Here is a 15,727-nt window from a genome sequence, read left to right as displayed (position 1 = left end):
AGGTGCTGCTGCCTTTTCAGACAAAGAGAAGCTCCAACTCAGGGGAGGAGACAGCGAGTGCTCAGGGCGAGTGGAGGTTTGGTATGAAGGTGCCTGGGGCACTGTGTGTGATGACTCCTGGAGCCTGGCAGAGGCTGAGGTGGTGTGTCAGCAGCTGGGCTGTGGCTCTGCCCTGGAAGCCCCAGGAGAAGCTGCATTTGGCCCTGGAAATGGAAGCATCTGGCTGGATGAGGTGCAGTGCAGGGGCAGGGAGCCCTCCCTGTGGGCCTGTGCTGCAGCACCCTGGGGACAGAGTGACTGCAAGCATGAGGAGGACGCTGGTGTGAGGTGCTCTGGTGAGTAGCAAGACCAGGACGGGGGGACAGGGTTGAAGTGTGTTTGCATCCAAAGGGCTTCCCAGTTTGCCCTGCTGCCCTGAACTCTTGGCATCTGGAAGAGAACCATGTGCCAGTGGTGATGGGTGGGCAGGAATGACATTCCCAGACCAGCACAATGCAATGATTCCATTTTCCTTCTCTTCTTCCCAGGTAAAAGGACACGAATTCACCCCACTCCTAGAAATAAGTGGTTCTTTTACTCTGAATCAGGTAATAAGGAGTTAAGTAGATTTTCAGTGTTCTGCCCTATAGAGTCTACACAGGCCTGATGATCAGGTGTTAAAAGAAGCCATCATTTTTATTAAGTTGTAGCAGAGAGCTCCAAAGCCTCACACACATTCACTTTATGGAAAACCCTTCAAACTAGACTCAGAAGATAGTTGACACAGCCCAGATCAGGATCTAGGGTGGCAATATCCTGGGATTCAGGCAGATCTATGATGACTGAGCTAGAGATTTCATGGTCCTGAAGATTCAAGTGATGACCAGGATAATTGGGTTCTCCTGAGCTTATGATCCTCTCTAAAGACTCATGGCCCTTTTCTTCTTCAGGCACCAGTTCAGCCTCAGCCCCTGTCCCTGGCATCTTCTCCTTACCTGGGATCCTCTGCATGATCCTGGGAGCCCTTCTGTTTCTGGTCCTAATCATCCTGGGAACTCAGCTGCTCAGATGGAGAGCAAAGCACCAAGGTGGGGCATAGGAATGCTGTGACCAGAAAGTATGCAGGGATAATATAGGGTCAATTGTGGGGTTTTGTTTTGTTTTGTTTTTTAAGTATACGTTTTACCTTGTTCTGATTATATGAAAAACTTCTCTACATGGACTTGGAGATTTAGAACACATGAATTCATCCTAGGTTAAAAAATGAAGCCCCAATGCCCCAAATATGATGGTTTCCCATATGAAGAGTGCTAGTGGAGACTGGGTATAAGATCCAGTGGTGGCCAGGAAATCTAGTTCTATCCCAATGATCACAAAGATAAAGAAAGGGACCATAAGCTCAGGAGAACCCAATTATCCTGATCATCACTTGAATCTTCAGGACCATGAAGTCCCTAGCTCAGAGGGTATCTCCAAGAGTGTGCATTGGAGAAGATTTTGTCTGTTGGTAAAGGAAAGACTTCTAGGAGCAATATCTGAACTCATTCTGCTTTCCACAGCCTTATCCACTTTTGAAGCTGCTGTTGATGAAGTCCTGTACCAGGAGATAGATCACTCAATAAATCCAGAAAATGAGAGCCTGCTAAACAGCCCAGGTGTGTTCCATAGCCTCCTTTTCTTTGCATGAGTTTGCCATCAGTGTGGGAATCTTCAGTAAGCAAAGACAACATGACTAACCCTGCCACACATGGCATATTAGATAGCTTTTTATTACTGAAATAAAATGCCTAAGATAATCAAATTATAAGGAGGAAATATTTATTTATTTTGACTCACATTTTCAGATGTTTTACTCCATGGTAACCTGGCAGCATATCATGCTGGGAGCAAGTAGTGGGGCAAAGATGCTCACCTCATAGTGACCAGCAAACCAATAAAAAGAGGAAGAGATTAGCATCCTATAATCCTTTTCAAGACCATGTTCCCAACAACTTAATACCTCCCACTAGTCCCAGCTCCTTAAAGGTTTTACCTTTTCCATTACCACCAACCTGTGGACCAATCATTTAAAACATGAACTTTTAGGAATATTTCTGGACCACTGTAACAATTCTCAGCATCCTCCAATGGCAAGAGCTCCAAGCCCTCTCTCTACAAGTATGAAGCTTCAAAATTTCTTCTGAACCATAAACCAAAATTTCTTCTGGACCTCCTACTGTGTTTTTCTATGATGTTTTCTCTCTACTAGGAACCATGTCTAATGGCTCAGCAACTGAGCTACCCTATAACCCAGGGGACAGTGAGGAGAATGGAGACCCCGAATCTGCCCCAGGTAGTAGAGACAAGTCTTCCCTTGGATAGTGGGGGTGAGGAGGAGGTTATCATCTGAGAAAAACTTTCTATGATTAGGATGGGAAGGGTCTCTTCTGTCTGGTTCACAACTATTTTTTTTTCCTCTCCACCCTCTCTGTCATCTAGAAAAGGAAAGATTACATTCTAATCTGTTAGTTTCCATAGCTACTTCCTTATGGTCATAGGTATACTTCAAACATATCATTGTAAAAACCCAAGGTCATAATTTTAAAAAGAACATTTGAACCTGATCATCTCAAAAATTTCTTGGTGAAAGAGGACATTGAGAAGCATGGATTTGAGGTTTTGATCCTGAAATAGAGGGATGTATGCACCATTTTGTGGTTTAAGTGATACTAAATAATGATCTTCATAATCCCTGAAACACATGGAGTGTGTGATATCTGTACTTATCAATCACTTAGCTCTTGTCTACACCTTTGTAGACCTAAGAAAGGAAGACATCCTGGATCTTCCCCAAGTGGTAAAAATGGAGAGTTCCTGAGATGAGGCATGTCCAGGAGTGCTCTGTCAAGATGAATCTTAAGGACAGCAGAGCAGTAGAGGAGGTTGAAACCCATGCCTCCTGGAATTGGAATTAGTAGGATAGCCTATGTGTGGGAGACAGAAAGCCAGGTTTCTCTTCTGGACAGCACTGTGTCTCCATTGCCTCAGAGGCCATATGAACAACATGCATTCTCCTTAATCCTGATGAAATCTCCCTGACTCACTGATACGTACATATTTTTTCAACCCTCTACCACATGCCTGAAAAGAGTGCCTCAAACTCAGCATAACTTTTATCGATGTTTTGTGGAATAATGTTAGTAAAATATTATTGACCTTAGTATACTGAAATATTTAGATGATTTACGTGGTTTCTAAGAATACAGAGATCAATTATGCCTTTGGGACAACCTTGGAATATGGTGCCTATATTTATCAGCTATTAGAATCTCTGCATTAGAAGAGACTGAAGACATCACCTTGACTAACCCCCTAGTGATAGGAATGGGGTTCCCCTCGGTGAAATGAGAAATAAAAGCTAAGAGAAATAAAATGGCCGAAAAATCACAGAACACAGAAAGTAGTTTCAAAAGCGGGGATAGGACAAGCAAGCTAATCAAACGAATTGAGCTTCTGGACAAAATGGAGCCCACACCTGCTTTATTTATATCAGGAAACATCAAAGGCCTTCCATAGCATATTCTTTACCAAACTAGGATAAAGGTGGGCTGACCAGTTCCTAATAGGATATGCCCATCTCTAGTCCTACTATGAGGAACCTTTCTAGCACAGTGGAGGGAAAGGTCATATGCATTAGGTGATCTATTGCCCTGGGAAAGCCACAGAAAGTTCCCAATGCCAGGCCTATCCCTCCTTGGCTTCCAAGGTGAGAGAAGGTCCTCATGTATTTCATGGATGGCTTCCTGCAACTAACAAGTATCTTGCTCTTCCACTTACTCTCTGTTTTCAGAACCTGCAGGGCAGCATGCAGATGCCACCAGTAATAGTTATGATGATGTTGAAGAGTTACCTGTTTCTGAAATTCCTTCTTCCTCTGGAATGAAGGAGAAAACTTTTTTCCCAGAAGAGGGAGGTGGTGCCAGGTATTCTCAGACAGGTATGTGGATAGCTCTCTCTCCAGTTGTCCTGCATTATTGTCATGGAAAAGATGGATTTGGACATGTTAAAGAACCATTTTCTTTTATTACAAGAATCTAGGTAGCCTTGTAAACCAAGATGATGTCATCTCTTCCATTTTTCAATAAACAACAGTTTATTGAAGCTGTTGTATTTCTTCTGAAAGGAGATAAATATTGTGTTCTCTGTCTGCACACACAGGCCATGGGATAGAGACATGTATATATGAGCTGCAGAGACTTTGTGGCTTTGTTCCAATTTTCACACAACAAACTAACACCTATGTTCAGACAACAAGTATGTGAGAAGTAATTTGGAAAGCTTTCTAGAGTTTTTATTAGTGAATTATAATTATTCATAATAGTAGCATTCATTTTGACATATTCATAAATACATTTAACATAATTTGCTCCATTTAAATATCTAATGCTTCTCCTTTCCCAGCCTCCCCTTGATCCCCTTCCTCTATTCAACTGATCTTTCTTCTATTTATTTATTGTTTTTTAGCTATTGCATCACAGTTATATTTAAACATAGAATTCATTGTGACATATCCAAGCACACAAATAGCATAATTTGGTTAATTTCATTCCAGAGTTTCTTCCTTTTCCTTCCCCTCTTCCTCCCCCTCAATCCCCTTCGACTCCACTGTTATTGTATTTTCATGAGATCTCCCCCAGATTTTTTTATTTCTTATTTCCCTCTAGTTTCTGCATATGAGAGAAAACATTCAACCCTTAACTTCCTGAGTCTGGCTTATTTCATTTAGCATGATTTTCTCCAGTTCCATCCATTATCCATTTTTCCATTTTTCTTTATGTCTAAATGGAACTGTGTGTGTGTGTGTGTGTGTTTGTGTGCAATCACATTTTTTTTATCTATTCATTCCTTGACAGACACCTAGGCTGGTTCCATAACTTGGTTACTATGAATTCTACTGTTATAAACATAGATATACCTATATCACTGTAATATGCTGAATTCAGCTCTTTTATAAATATCAACAAGTGGAATAGCAGGGACCCTAGTCCTGTGATTGTACTAATTTGTGGTCCCACCAAGAATGTATGAGTGTTTCTTACTCCTCACATCCTCACCAACACTTATTTATTTACTTTTTAATGTTTTATTAGTACATTATAGTTCTACATAATAGTAGAATAGTAGGGTTAATTTTTACATAGTCATACATGCATGAAATAAAGTTTTCTCCATTTCAACCCCTAATACTCCACTTTTCTTCTGCTCTCTCTTCTTCTGCTCCCCCTTCTCTACTCTACCAATCATTCTTATGATTATTTATAGTTTTTTTAAACTGGTGCTGTATAGACATACATAAAGGTGAAATTCACTGTGGTATATTTATGTATATACATAACAAAATTTGGTCGATTTCATTCCATAATTCCTCCCTTTTGCTATCTTTTCCTCCCTCCTTGTCAATCTTTTTACTCTATTCCACTGATTTCTACTTTCATAGGATACCCCCCTTTTTATTTCCTTATTTTGTCCCAGCTTCTGCGTAAGAGACAGAATATCCAACTTCTGGATTTTTCAGTTTGGTGTATTTCACTTAGCATGATATTCTCCAGGTCCATTCATTTACCTGAAAATGCAATAATTTCATTTCTTATAGCTGAGTAAAATTCCATTTTGTATATTTGCCAATTTTCTTTATCATTCATCTATTGACAGGTGCCCATGCTATTTTCATAACTTGGCTATTGTGAATTGTGATTTTATAAACATTGATATGCCTATATCCTTGGATGAAAACTAAGGAATGACTTGTATCCCAGGGGTTTTGGAGCCTGAGGCAGGAGGATCGGGAGTTCAAAGCCAGCCTCAGCAATTTAGTGAAGCCCTAAATAACTCAGCAAGACCCAGTCTCTAAATAAAATATTAAAAAGGGTTGGAAATGTGGCTCAGTGGTTAAGCACATCTGGGTTCAATCTCTGGTACAAAAAAAAAAAACAAGGAGAGAGAGTTATGTCATATTGTGATTCCTAGTCTTTTGATGAATCTCCATACTGATTTCAAAAATGATTGTACTAATTTGCAATACCACCAACGATGTACTTTTACCCCGCATCTTCACCAGCATTTATTATTTGTATTCTTGATGATTGCCATCCTAACAGGGGCTAGATGACATCACAATGTAGTTTTGATTTTTATTCCCTTGATTGCTAGAGACATTATTTGTTGGTCATTTGTATTTATTCTTTTAAGAAACATCTATTTATTGATTGATTGGGTTAATTGTTTGGGGGGTGTTAACTTTTTAGGTTCTTCATTTATTCTAGGTATTAATCCCCTGTTAAAGGAGTAGCTGACAGAAGACTTTCTCCCACTTCATAGGCTCCCTTTTCATGCTCTTGTTTCCTTTGCTGTGCAGAAACATTTTAATTTGATGCCATCCCACATGTTGATTCTTGATTTTATTACTTGAGTCTTAGGAGTCTTAATAAGGTAACTATAGCAACATGTTAGAGAGGTGAGCCTATTTTTAATTCTACCAGTTGCAAAGTTCCTAGGTCTTTGATATATTTTCAGTTGACTTTTGTACAGGGTGAGAGATAGGGGTCTAGTTTTATTCTACACATGGACATCCAGTTTTCCAGCACCATTTGTTATAAATGCTATTTTTTCTCCAACATATGTTTTGGGCACCTTTGTCAAGTATTAGATGAAAATATTTATTTGGGCTTATTTCTGTCTTCTATTTCTTTGTCTTCTGTTTTTATGCCAGTACCATGCTATTTTTGTTACTATAAAACTGTAATATATTTGAGATTGAAAATTGTGTGATGTTTCCAGCATGTTCTTCTTGCTCAGTATCGCTTTAACTATTCTGGATCTTTTATTCTTCCATATTCATTTTAGGACTGATTTTTTTCTACTTCTGTGAATAATGTCATTGATATTTAATGGGGATTGCAATGAATCTGTAGATTGCTTTTGGGAGTATGACCACTTTAACAATATTAAATCTGCTAATTGAAGAACAAGGGATGTCGTTCCATCTTCTAAGATCTTTCTCAATTTCATTCTTCAGTGATCTATAGTTTTATCTTAGCGGTCTTTTACCACCTTGGTTACCCTTATTACCAGGTTTTGGTTTTGGTTTTTGGTTTTTAGAGGATATTATGAATGGAATCATTTTTCTGTGGTTTTTTATTTTGTATTGGGTTCACTATTGGTATATAGCAAATCTATTAAGTTTTGCTTTTGGTCTCAGTTTTTGGTTTTTCTTTTTGTTGGTTTGTTTTTTTGTGGGGTTTTTTTTGTTTTCTTTTCTTTTGTTTTGTTTTTTTGGTGTTGTTTGTTTGGTTCTAGAAATTTAAACCAGACTGTTTTACCACTGAGCTACATCCCTACCCCTTTTGGGTTTTGTTTGTTTGTTTGTTTGTTTGAGACAGGGTCTCACAGAGTTGCTTAGGGCCTCATTAAGTTGCAGAGACTGGTCTTAAACTTGCAATCCTCTTGTCAGCCTCTCCAATTGCTGGGATTATAGTTTGCAACACAGCGCTCAACATGAAAAATCTATGAATGTTTGTATGTTGATCTTGTGTCCTGCTATTTTGCTGAATTTGTTTACCATTTCTGAAAGTTTTCTGGTAGAGATTTAGGGGTCTTATATGAATAGAATCATATCAACTGCAAATGAAAATAATTTTACTTCTTTTCCCTTTGTTATCCCTTTAATTTTCTCCTTTTGCCTAACTTCTCTGGCTAAAACTACAAGAAATATATAGAAGTGGTAAGAGTTTAAATCCTTGTCCTGCTCCTGATTTTAGAATAAATGCTTTTATTTTCTCTCCATCCATTATGATGTTGGTTTTCAGTTGGTCACTTACAGCCTTCATGAGTTTGAGACACTTTCCTTCTATTCCTAGTGTCTTCCATGTTTTGGGGGGGATAACAGGGATTGAACTTGAACTCAGGGGCACTCAATCACTGAACCACATCCCCAGCCCTATTTTGTATTTTATTTAGAAACAGGGTATCACTGAGTTGCTTAGCACCTCTCCGTTGCTGAGGCTGGCTTTGAATTCGTAATCCTCCTGTCTCAGCCTCCCAAGCCACTGGGATTACAGGCACGTGCCACTATGCTCTGCCTCTTCCATGTTTTTAACATGAGTGAGTGCTGATTTTTGTCAATGACTTTTTCTGTCTATTGAGATGGTCATGTGATTTTTTGTACTTAAGTTTATTTATGTGATGATTTATATTTATTGATTTTTGTGTACTGAACAAACTTTCACCTATTTTGAGGAAAGCACATAGCTAAATGTGCTTTCTAGTTGACATGTCCCACTATTAATGCATAATGTGCAATAGCCTTAACTAGAGAATATTGAAATTTTCATGCTAGAAGGAATGATTTTTGTCTTATTGTTTCAAATAACATATGGTGTTATTTCTTGGGATTGGGCTTCCTACTTGCGCATGGGCATGTGGTCCATGGGAAACAGGAAACTATTGAATTTAATTGAGCTTCCCCACTTCAGCATCTGCCAAAGGACCCAAATTGTTGTCATGAATACTGTGAGGTCAAGTGTGGTCTGTTATTGAGGTACTGAGGAATCAAGGGAGGTCATCTTCTGCTTGGAGTGCTTAAGGAATCAGCCTAGTATGGAAGAGAGGGTGCTCATGTGAGTATATTTACTCTCAGCAACCTCTGAAAATTCAGTGTTTGAACTGAATGAATCTCACATGGGATCTCCCACAATTCTGTCCCATAGTTGCTTCTACCATCCTCCTTCTCATTGAAATCAAGGCATTTGGACAGAGCAGAGTTCCTGTGATATAGCTCTATTAATCCTTCCAGAAAAGTTCGGGTTCCCCATAGATATTTTGTAGCCATTCTACTAGTCTTTCATCCTACAAGAGGTCTCTGTATTGTCATTTTGTCACCACTAAAACCAGGATTCTCTAACTGTTTCAGGCACCTCTCCTCAGTCTCTCAGAGAAGCTGATAATTCTAACACAGAAGAGACAGCATCCTCATTGGTCCTGAGACAAGATGACCCTGGATATGATGATGTTGAGCCTAACACCACGTAGTGCTATTTTTTAGAGCAACCAAGTCTGCAGAGAACTCTTTATATTATTTCTTCTTAATAAAAGAGAATTCTGTCTTCATTTCAGCAATGTTTTACATGTATCCCTTATACATAATAAATACTCTGAGCCTCAAAGACAAGTTTTGTTCTCTTAACATGAGTACATTTACTCTCAGCAACCTCTGAAAATTCAGCGTTTGAACTGAATGGATCTCACATGAGATCTCCCACCATTCTGTCCCATAGTTGCTTCCTTTAGATGGACAGATATTCATTCTTCTCATGAATATCATGAAACTGAAATGCAGTCCTGAACAAAGTTTTTCCCAAAAAAATTGCAAAAATTTTCTAAGTGGCTGTACATACAATGAATTTTTTTCACCCCAGACCATCTTCACATATTTATTGGAATCAGAAAAGAGTAAGTAGACCAAGCATTGCAATTCTCTATGCTACAGGCTCATTATTCTCTACAGCCATTTCCAAAATTTAGTTATACACATGCAAGCAGAATGAATGTTTCCATATCTGCCTTCTGTGTAATATTAAATCAAGATTGTCTTTACTATTTTTTGTGATTTCTCCCTTTTCCTTTATGAGTTTTTTATGTTTTTATTAGTGTTTTATTATACATGATAATGAGGTTCATTTTAATATATATATTCATATAATATAATTTGCTCCATTATGATCTCCAGTACTTCCACTTTCCCTCCTCTCCTCCCTTTCCCTTATTCCTGGTCACTACTCTACTGGTCTCCATTCTATTTATTTATTGATTTTTAATTGGTGCTTCATAGATACTCAATTCACTGTGGTATGTTTGTATATGTACATAAAATAATTTGGTCAATTTCATCCTGCATTTCTTCTTTTCCCTGTCCCTCTTCCTCCCCCCTCAGTTCTCTTCCTCTACTCCACTGAACTCACTTCTATTTTCTTTGGATACCCCCTTTATAAATTTCCTTATTTCCCTCTAGCTTCCCCATATGAGAGAAAACATTTGACTTTGACTTTCTGAGTCTGACTTTCTCTATTCTTTTTTAACTTAAATATTATTTAAAAATAAAATAATGTACATGAAATTATGAAAAAAAATCTACAATCATAAACCATATGTACAGTTATTTTTCAAAAACTTTCCATATACTTCTATAATTCAAAATTTGGGGCTGGGGATGTAGCTCAAGCAGTAGCACGCTCACCTGGCATGTGTGCGGCCCGGGTTCAATCCTCAGCACCACATACAAACAAAGGTGTGTGTCCCCCAAAAACTAAAAAAATAAATAAATAAATATTTTTTTAAAATTCTCTCTCTCTCTCTCTCTCTCTCTCTCTAAAAAATTTTTTGGAAATATTTCACTATATTAAAAAGTTCAAAGCCCTTAGCTTAGGCTATGAAGTATCCACATTTGGAATTCTATCTTCATGCTGAGCCTCATTAGCTACACATTCAGTCAGTTTTAAGAATAATCAATAACAAACTGTTTTCTAAACATGTAAGATTCTTTTGCAAATATGTGTTTTATACATGTCTCTGGAATGGCCCTTGTGGTACTCACCTTTTCCTACCCCATTTCTCCCAGTTTTAATTGCATTGTTTGGGGGGATTTGAGGTGGGGTGAGGGCAGGGAGGGGTATGCTTTTCATATCACTTATCAATCCAGTAAGCTAAATTGGATTAAAGTCATAATCAGACACTTAATAACTAGGAGTTCTATTGGACAATATTTACATAGTATTTACATAGATTTTTAAGTGGATAAATTTCTCACTCCAGAAAAATATATTTGTGTGTTTTATCATCTTTTTAATATTTTAGTCATACATGGACATAATATCTTTATTTTGTTTTGCTTTGTTTTTTTTTTAATGTGGTGCTGAGAATCAAACCCAGTGCCCCACATGTGTGAGGAAATGCTCTGCCACTGAGCCACAACCCCAGCCCTATCACCTTTTTAATAGTGCATGTCTTAAATGTTCACCAACTTTTGCTATCACCATTCCTTATTCCAGAAATTATAAAACCAGAGTAGATTCTATTCCTGTGTCCTATATATTTCAAGTACATAGGAAAGACAGGAATGACATGCACTCTAGCTAACTCACACAAAGCTAATTTTGAAACTAGAGCTCAAGACAAAATTTGATTCTCCACTTCTGCTGGCCGGTTGGGGCCTGTGCAAGCTGCAGGCCTCTGCAGCTAAGAAAGCCCATTTTAGTTTAAGTAGCTAATTACATCAAGGGATGCTGGTGGAGTTGGCAAATCTTATTTCTTCTCTACAACCACTGAGTGGTGTGTTATAGCTCTCGGTATTGGAGCTCTAAATGGGGGATATGCCCTCCAGTGTTGCAATAGACTCTAGCAGCTCCCTGCCAACTTCTCTCCATGTTCTTGTCTTGCAAATCCAAAGAATGAGATTCATTGAACGTGGAAGGTAAGAGTGAAAGGAGTAGGACTTATTTTATTAAAAAATAGAACTCTTATAAGGGCAAGAGAGGACACAGGTAGGGGTTACCAGCAGTGTGTGCTAGTCTAGAGATTTATACAGCATTTGGGTCAATGCTATTGGTCCAAATGTATGTTAATCAGGGTTTGGAAAAGCACTAATGCTGTTGATTAACTCTTGAGTCTGAATTTCCATTCAGACCTGCCCCCACTCCTTTTCCTCACTGTTGGCCAGGAAACAGGAAGTTGAGGTCATTGGATAGTGGATGCTCAGGGATTCTGGCTGCAGCCTGTGTGGAGCAGGCATCCACATCAGGCCAGTCAGACCTCCATAGCATGATAGATCCATGTCCCCTGGCTCTCCTGTGCCCTGGTTTGCAGTGCCTTGGGTCCACACTGGTGTGGCAGACACTACTACAGCCTTGGCCCATGTTCATAGCCCAGCTCCAGACCACTGGGGCTACCTTTCCACAACTCCAGGAAAATGACTTGGCTTCAATATCATTCAATCATCATATCAACATTAATACAAAATCATTCATTGATGATCACAGACTTTTCAAAAACATCACTTTTTATCTTTTTATTAAAACTATTAGAGAAATTTACTTGGGTCTTTCCAAGTGGTAATAACTTTCTGGAGAAAATCTGAGTTTTAATTGTTGACAATTGTCCAAGCCACACTATACAGAATAAATTACCCATGTCAGAGAAGACCCTGTTTCCATGGAGAGGCATTAATATTGAAAGGAAATGAGCCTTGTCTGTGGGAGGCCAACCTTATGGGTGACTGAGTTACACTCCCCAGCTGGGTGCTGAGGCGCTCAGTCACAGAAATGGGTGTGTCTTGCTACAGCCCCATGGGTGAAGCTATGCTCACATGTTCCTTTGTAATATAACCCCAAGCCCTGTTTAGGATAGAATCTTCCATGGAAGTGCCTTGTGTGTGTCCCCTCCTCTTACTGTGCCCTTGGGTGTGGCCTACCCAGGTGTCAGTCAACCTGCTGACAGTGGACATCATGAAGATAGACTCAGCCCCTGAAACCTGACCCCTTGCCTCATTTGAATAGCTTCTCCTCAATAAAAGGGGTCAGTGTGTGCTCTCACACTCTCTCTTCCTGTGGACCCTTAAGGTCAGAGGAGCCGTCACAGCAACCCCAAAGAAAAAGGTATTTGTGTCTCTTGTGTGATTATTTCGTGCAGCCCAGTTTAACTAGAGTGACCCCTGAGCCTTTTAGTCGCAAGAACAGAAACCCGGCACTTGTCTATTAAAACAATCGGACTCTGAATAGAGCCTGAATGAAGAAAAGTGAAGTCATTTGATTGAGATCCTGATTCTCTTGCTCTAAAGAGAGCTGAAAAATAACTTTGCATCAACTTCAGTGGGAGAGCTAAGTTACTGTCATTTCCCCCTCTGATCTAGGTCTATACAAACCCACTGATCCCAGCTAACTCTGTGCACCAGAGTAAGGTAGACTGATCTGAGACAATGGGGAAATATGGAGACAACCATATTCATTTCTCCTTTAAATGTAAACCCAGGAATATAATTTACAAATCCAAGTCAAGAACAATTTTTGGGAAAAGAAAATGTAATGGAGATTGGCAGAATAAAATTTTTATACCTATTTCCTCCCAAGATATCAATGAAGAATATAACTATACAGAAATAAATTCCTCACTGTTTTCACAAGCAGCTATATGCATTATGTGACAGGTCCAGAGTTAAAATGGCAGAGAGACTAAATGTTACTGAGAGATTACTAAATGAGACGTTAATTTTTATTTCTTTTTGAGTAAAATCAGGATGGTTATTTGTGAATGGTCAAAAGTTAAGATTAAAAAATAGTATCCATTTAAAAATGTAAACAATTACGTAACCACAATAAAAAATCTACTCGCCACGGTGGAATCAATGTGGTGAAAGAAATGAACAAAGAAGTACATGTGTAAATGTGAACAATTGGAAAGTTTAATATTACACTTTGCCACTCAGTCATCTCCTCTATTAATAAGGGCAAAGTACTTCATTTCTACTTTTACAGAAGCAGTGAAAATTGAACTTGAAAAATTATACCAAATTACAAGGAAAGTTTGCTTCTGCAACATCAACGATGAAGCCCTCTGGTTGTCAATGGATGAGGAAGGGAAATCAACACATCCTCATGTTGTGACAACTGTCAGTCAAAACACAGTCAGACACCTAGGGTAGGTAAAAACCCAGTTATCACACAAACAGAACACATATGAGTCAAGACCAAGATGAAAGACGAAGACTAGGATCTGCAATTGGCATTTTCTAGAACATAAAAATAAGACATTAACTTTAAATAAGATGTAAAATTTTTATTTAAAAATGATATAAAAATAAGGCATGAATTATAGTGAGAATAATTTGTGCTGCGCCCCTCTCCTGACTCAGGCAAAGGCAAAGCACTACTGAGATGGATGTCACAAGGCAGCCATCCTCTGGAGGAGTGCACTATGTTTCTGGGAATGGACTGGTTTGTTTTTGTATTCTGTTAATAATTATAGTTGCGACTTCTCATATGATCATTAAGTATGAAGGAAAAAACATGACTTTCCCAATTAATGCAACTACTTCTAAAGAATACATCTGTTTGCTCTAAATACAATGATTCAGCTGTGGAACATAAATTGTTAATGTTTAATGAGAAACCCCCTGTAGGAAAAACAGTCAAGGAAGTTTTTGAGAAATTAAATTAAAATCTAGAGAAAAAAAATTAATATTAAGAAGACAGATTAGTGCTTAGTACTGGACAACTTGTTCTTGTTCCTGTGCACAATGGTTTGGTGCTTTTATTCTTGTTTGATTAAAATTAGTAGCCTCTCTTTTCAAGTTAACCACTTGCCATAACCGCGGTGCCAGTTCTAGTCAGTAAGTCAAGAAAGAATAGTCAAGGTATAGGCCAATAGTCTGGGACATTTGTAACTATTATTAAAAGCTAACTAAGCAGAAACAGCTTAAAGCAAAATGCGAACTGAAAGTAAAAATGCTTGCTTATGCATAAGCCAAGATACATTCTTCTTATCTAATTGTAGCTACGCAATATTTTGTTTCTTTGAATAATGATTCCTGTTTTGAAAACACAAAATACTGTGAACCTGCCAAAATGAAAAATATATATGATTAACTTCACAAGTAAAGATTGGGATTCAGCACCTTCACTCTTGTGTCTGTGTTGTTTCTCTACCCGCCTTTTTTCTCCTGAGACCCCCTGCCGGAGCTGGACTCCCACAAATTTGATAATCAGATAAGACTCCTGAATAAGACTAAAGACGGGGGGGGGGGGGGGGGGGGGGGGGGGGGGGGGGGGGGGGGGGTGGGTGCGGGCTGAGACAGGAGGATTGCAAGGATTGCAAGTTCAAAGCCAGCCTCAGCAAAAGTGAAGCACTAAACAACTCAGTGAGACCCTGTCTCTAAATAAAACACAAAATAGGGCTGGAAATGTGGCTCAGTGGTCCAGGGCCCCTGATTTCAATTCCCAGTACCAAAAAAAAAAAAAAAGAGAGAGACTAAAGACAAGCCAATCGGAGAGAAGAATAGAATAATTCCATTCCAATTGAGCAGTTGAATCACCATCAAACCAGCTGTTGTGTTATTTGAGATCCCTGCTCTTCAGCCTTTTAGTTCTTCTTTACTTTCTAGCAAAATTACCCAGGCTTACTTTGTACCCCTGGTTCATTTTAATGGAAAGTAAGATTTGTAAATCAAGGTCTGGGCCTAGATGAGCTCTTCCTACTGGGATAAGATTACTTTAAGGTCACTGAGCAGACAGAGCAAAAATATAAATCAATTCATAAACTTCTAATCCCAGTCCAACAAAACAAGATTCTTCCTTCATCTTTCTATTCTAATCAGAATTTTTCTTCTCCAACAGTGATACCATTGGCTCCCAGTAACATTAAAAGGTTTGCACAACTGCTCAGTCCTAGAATATCCACAGAATAGATTCAAATTTGCTATACCCATAAGAGTGCCAACACAAATCTATAAAGATAAAGGTCACTACTGTCTTGCAGTTCTTTTTTTTAATTCTTTTTTTCATTAAATTATTTATTCTAATTTGTTATACACATGGCAGAATGCAATTCATTTCGTATTACACATATAGAGCACAATTTTTAAAGTCACTGAGTGTACACAAAGTATTTTCACACCATTCATGTCTTCCTACATGTAATTAGGGTAATGATGTCCATCTCATTCCAC

General features: G+C 38.6%; 1 protein-coding gene across 1 annotated transcript in view; it reads left to right on the top strand.

Annotated features, from left to right (window-relative positions):
- LOC114104931 (uncharacterized) overlaps positions 1-9,170 on the top strand; it is a 343,694-nt gene extending 334,524 nt beyond the window's left edge. Inside the window, exons 48-54 of the mRNA XM_071610374.1 lie at positions 21-335; positions 528-587; positions 930-1,067; positions 1,539-1,634; positions 2,228-2,311; positions 3,809-3,955; positions 8,927-9,170. Of these exons, the coding sequence (XP_071466475.1) occupies positions 21-335; positions 528-587; positions 930-1,067; positions 1,539-1,634; positions 2,228-2,311; positions 3,809-3,955; positions 8,927-9,045 (959 nt within the window). The 3' untranslated portion in view covers positions 9,046-9,170. The remainder of the gene's footprint in view (positions 1-20; positions 336-527; positions 588-929; positions 1,068-1,538; positions 1,635-2,227; positions 2,312-3,808; positions 3,956-8,926) is intronic.
- The last annotated feature ends 6,557 nt before the right edge of the window (positions 9,171-15,727 follow it).

The sequence above is a fragment of the Marmota flaviventris genome, chromosome 3, assembly GCF_047511675.1.
Source record: "Marmota flaviventris isolate mMarFla1 chromosome 3, mMarFla1.hap1, whole genome shotgun sequence".
Classification (NCBI taxonomy): domain Eukaryota; kingdom Metazoa; phylum Chordata; class Mammalia; order Rodentia; family Sciuridae; genus Marmota; species Marmota flaviventris.
This window is presented reverse-complemented; position numbering and strand designations above follow the sequence as displayed.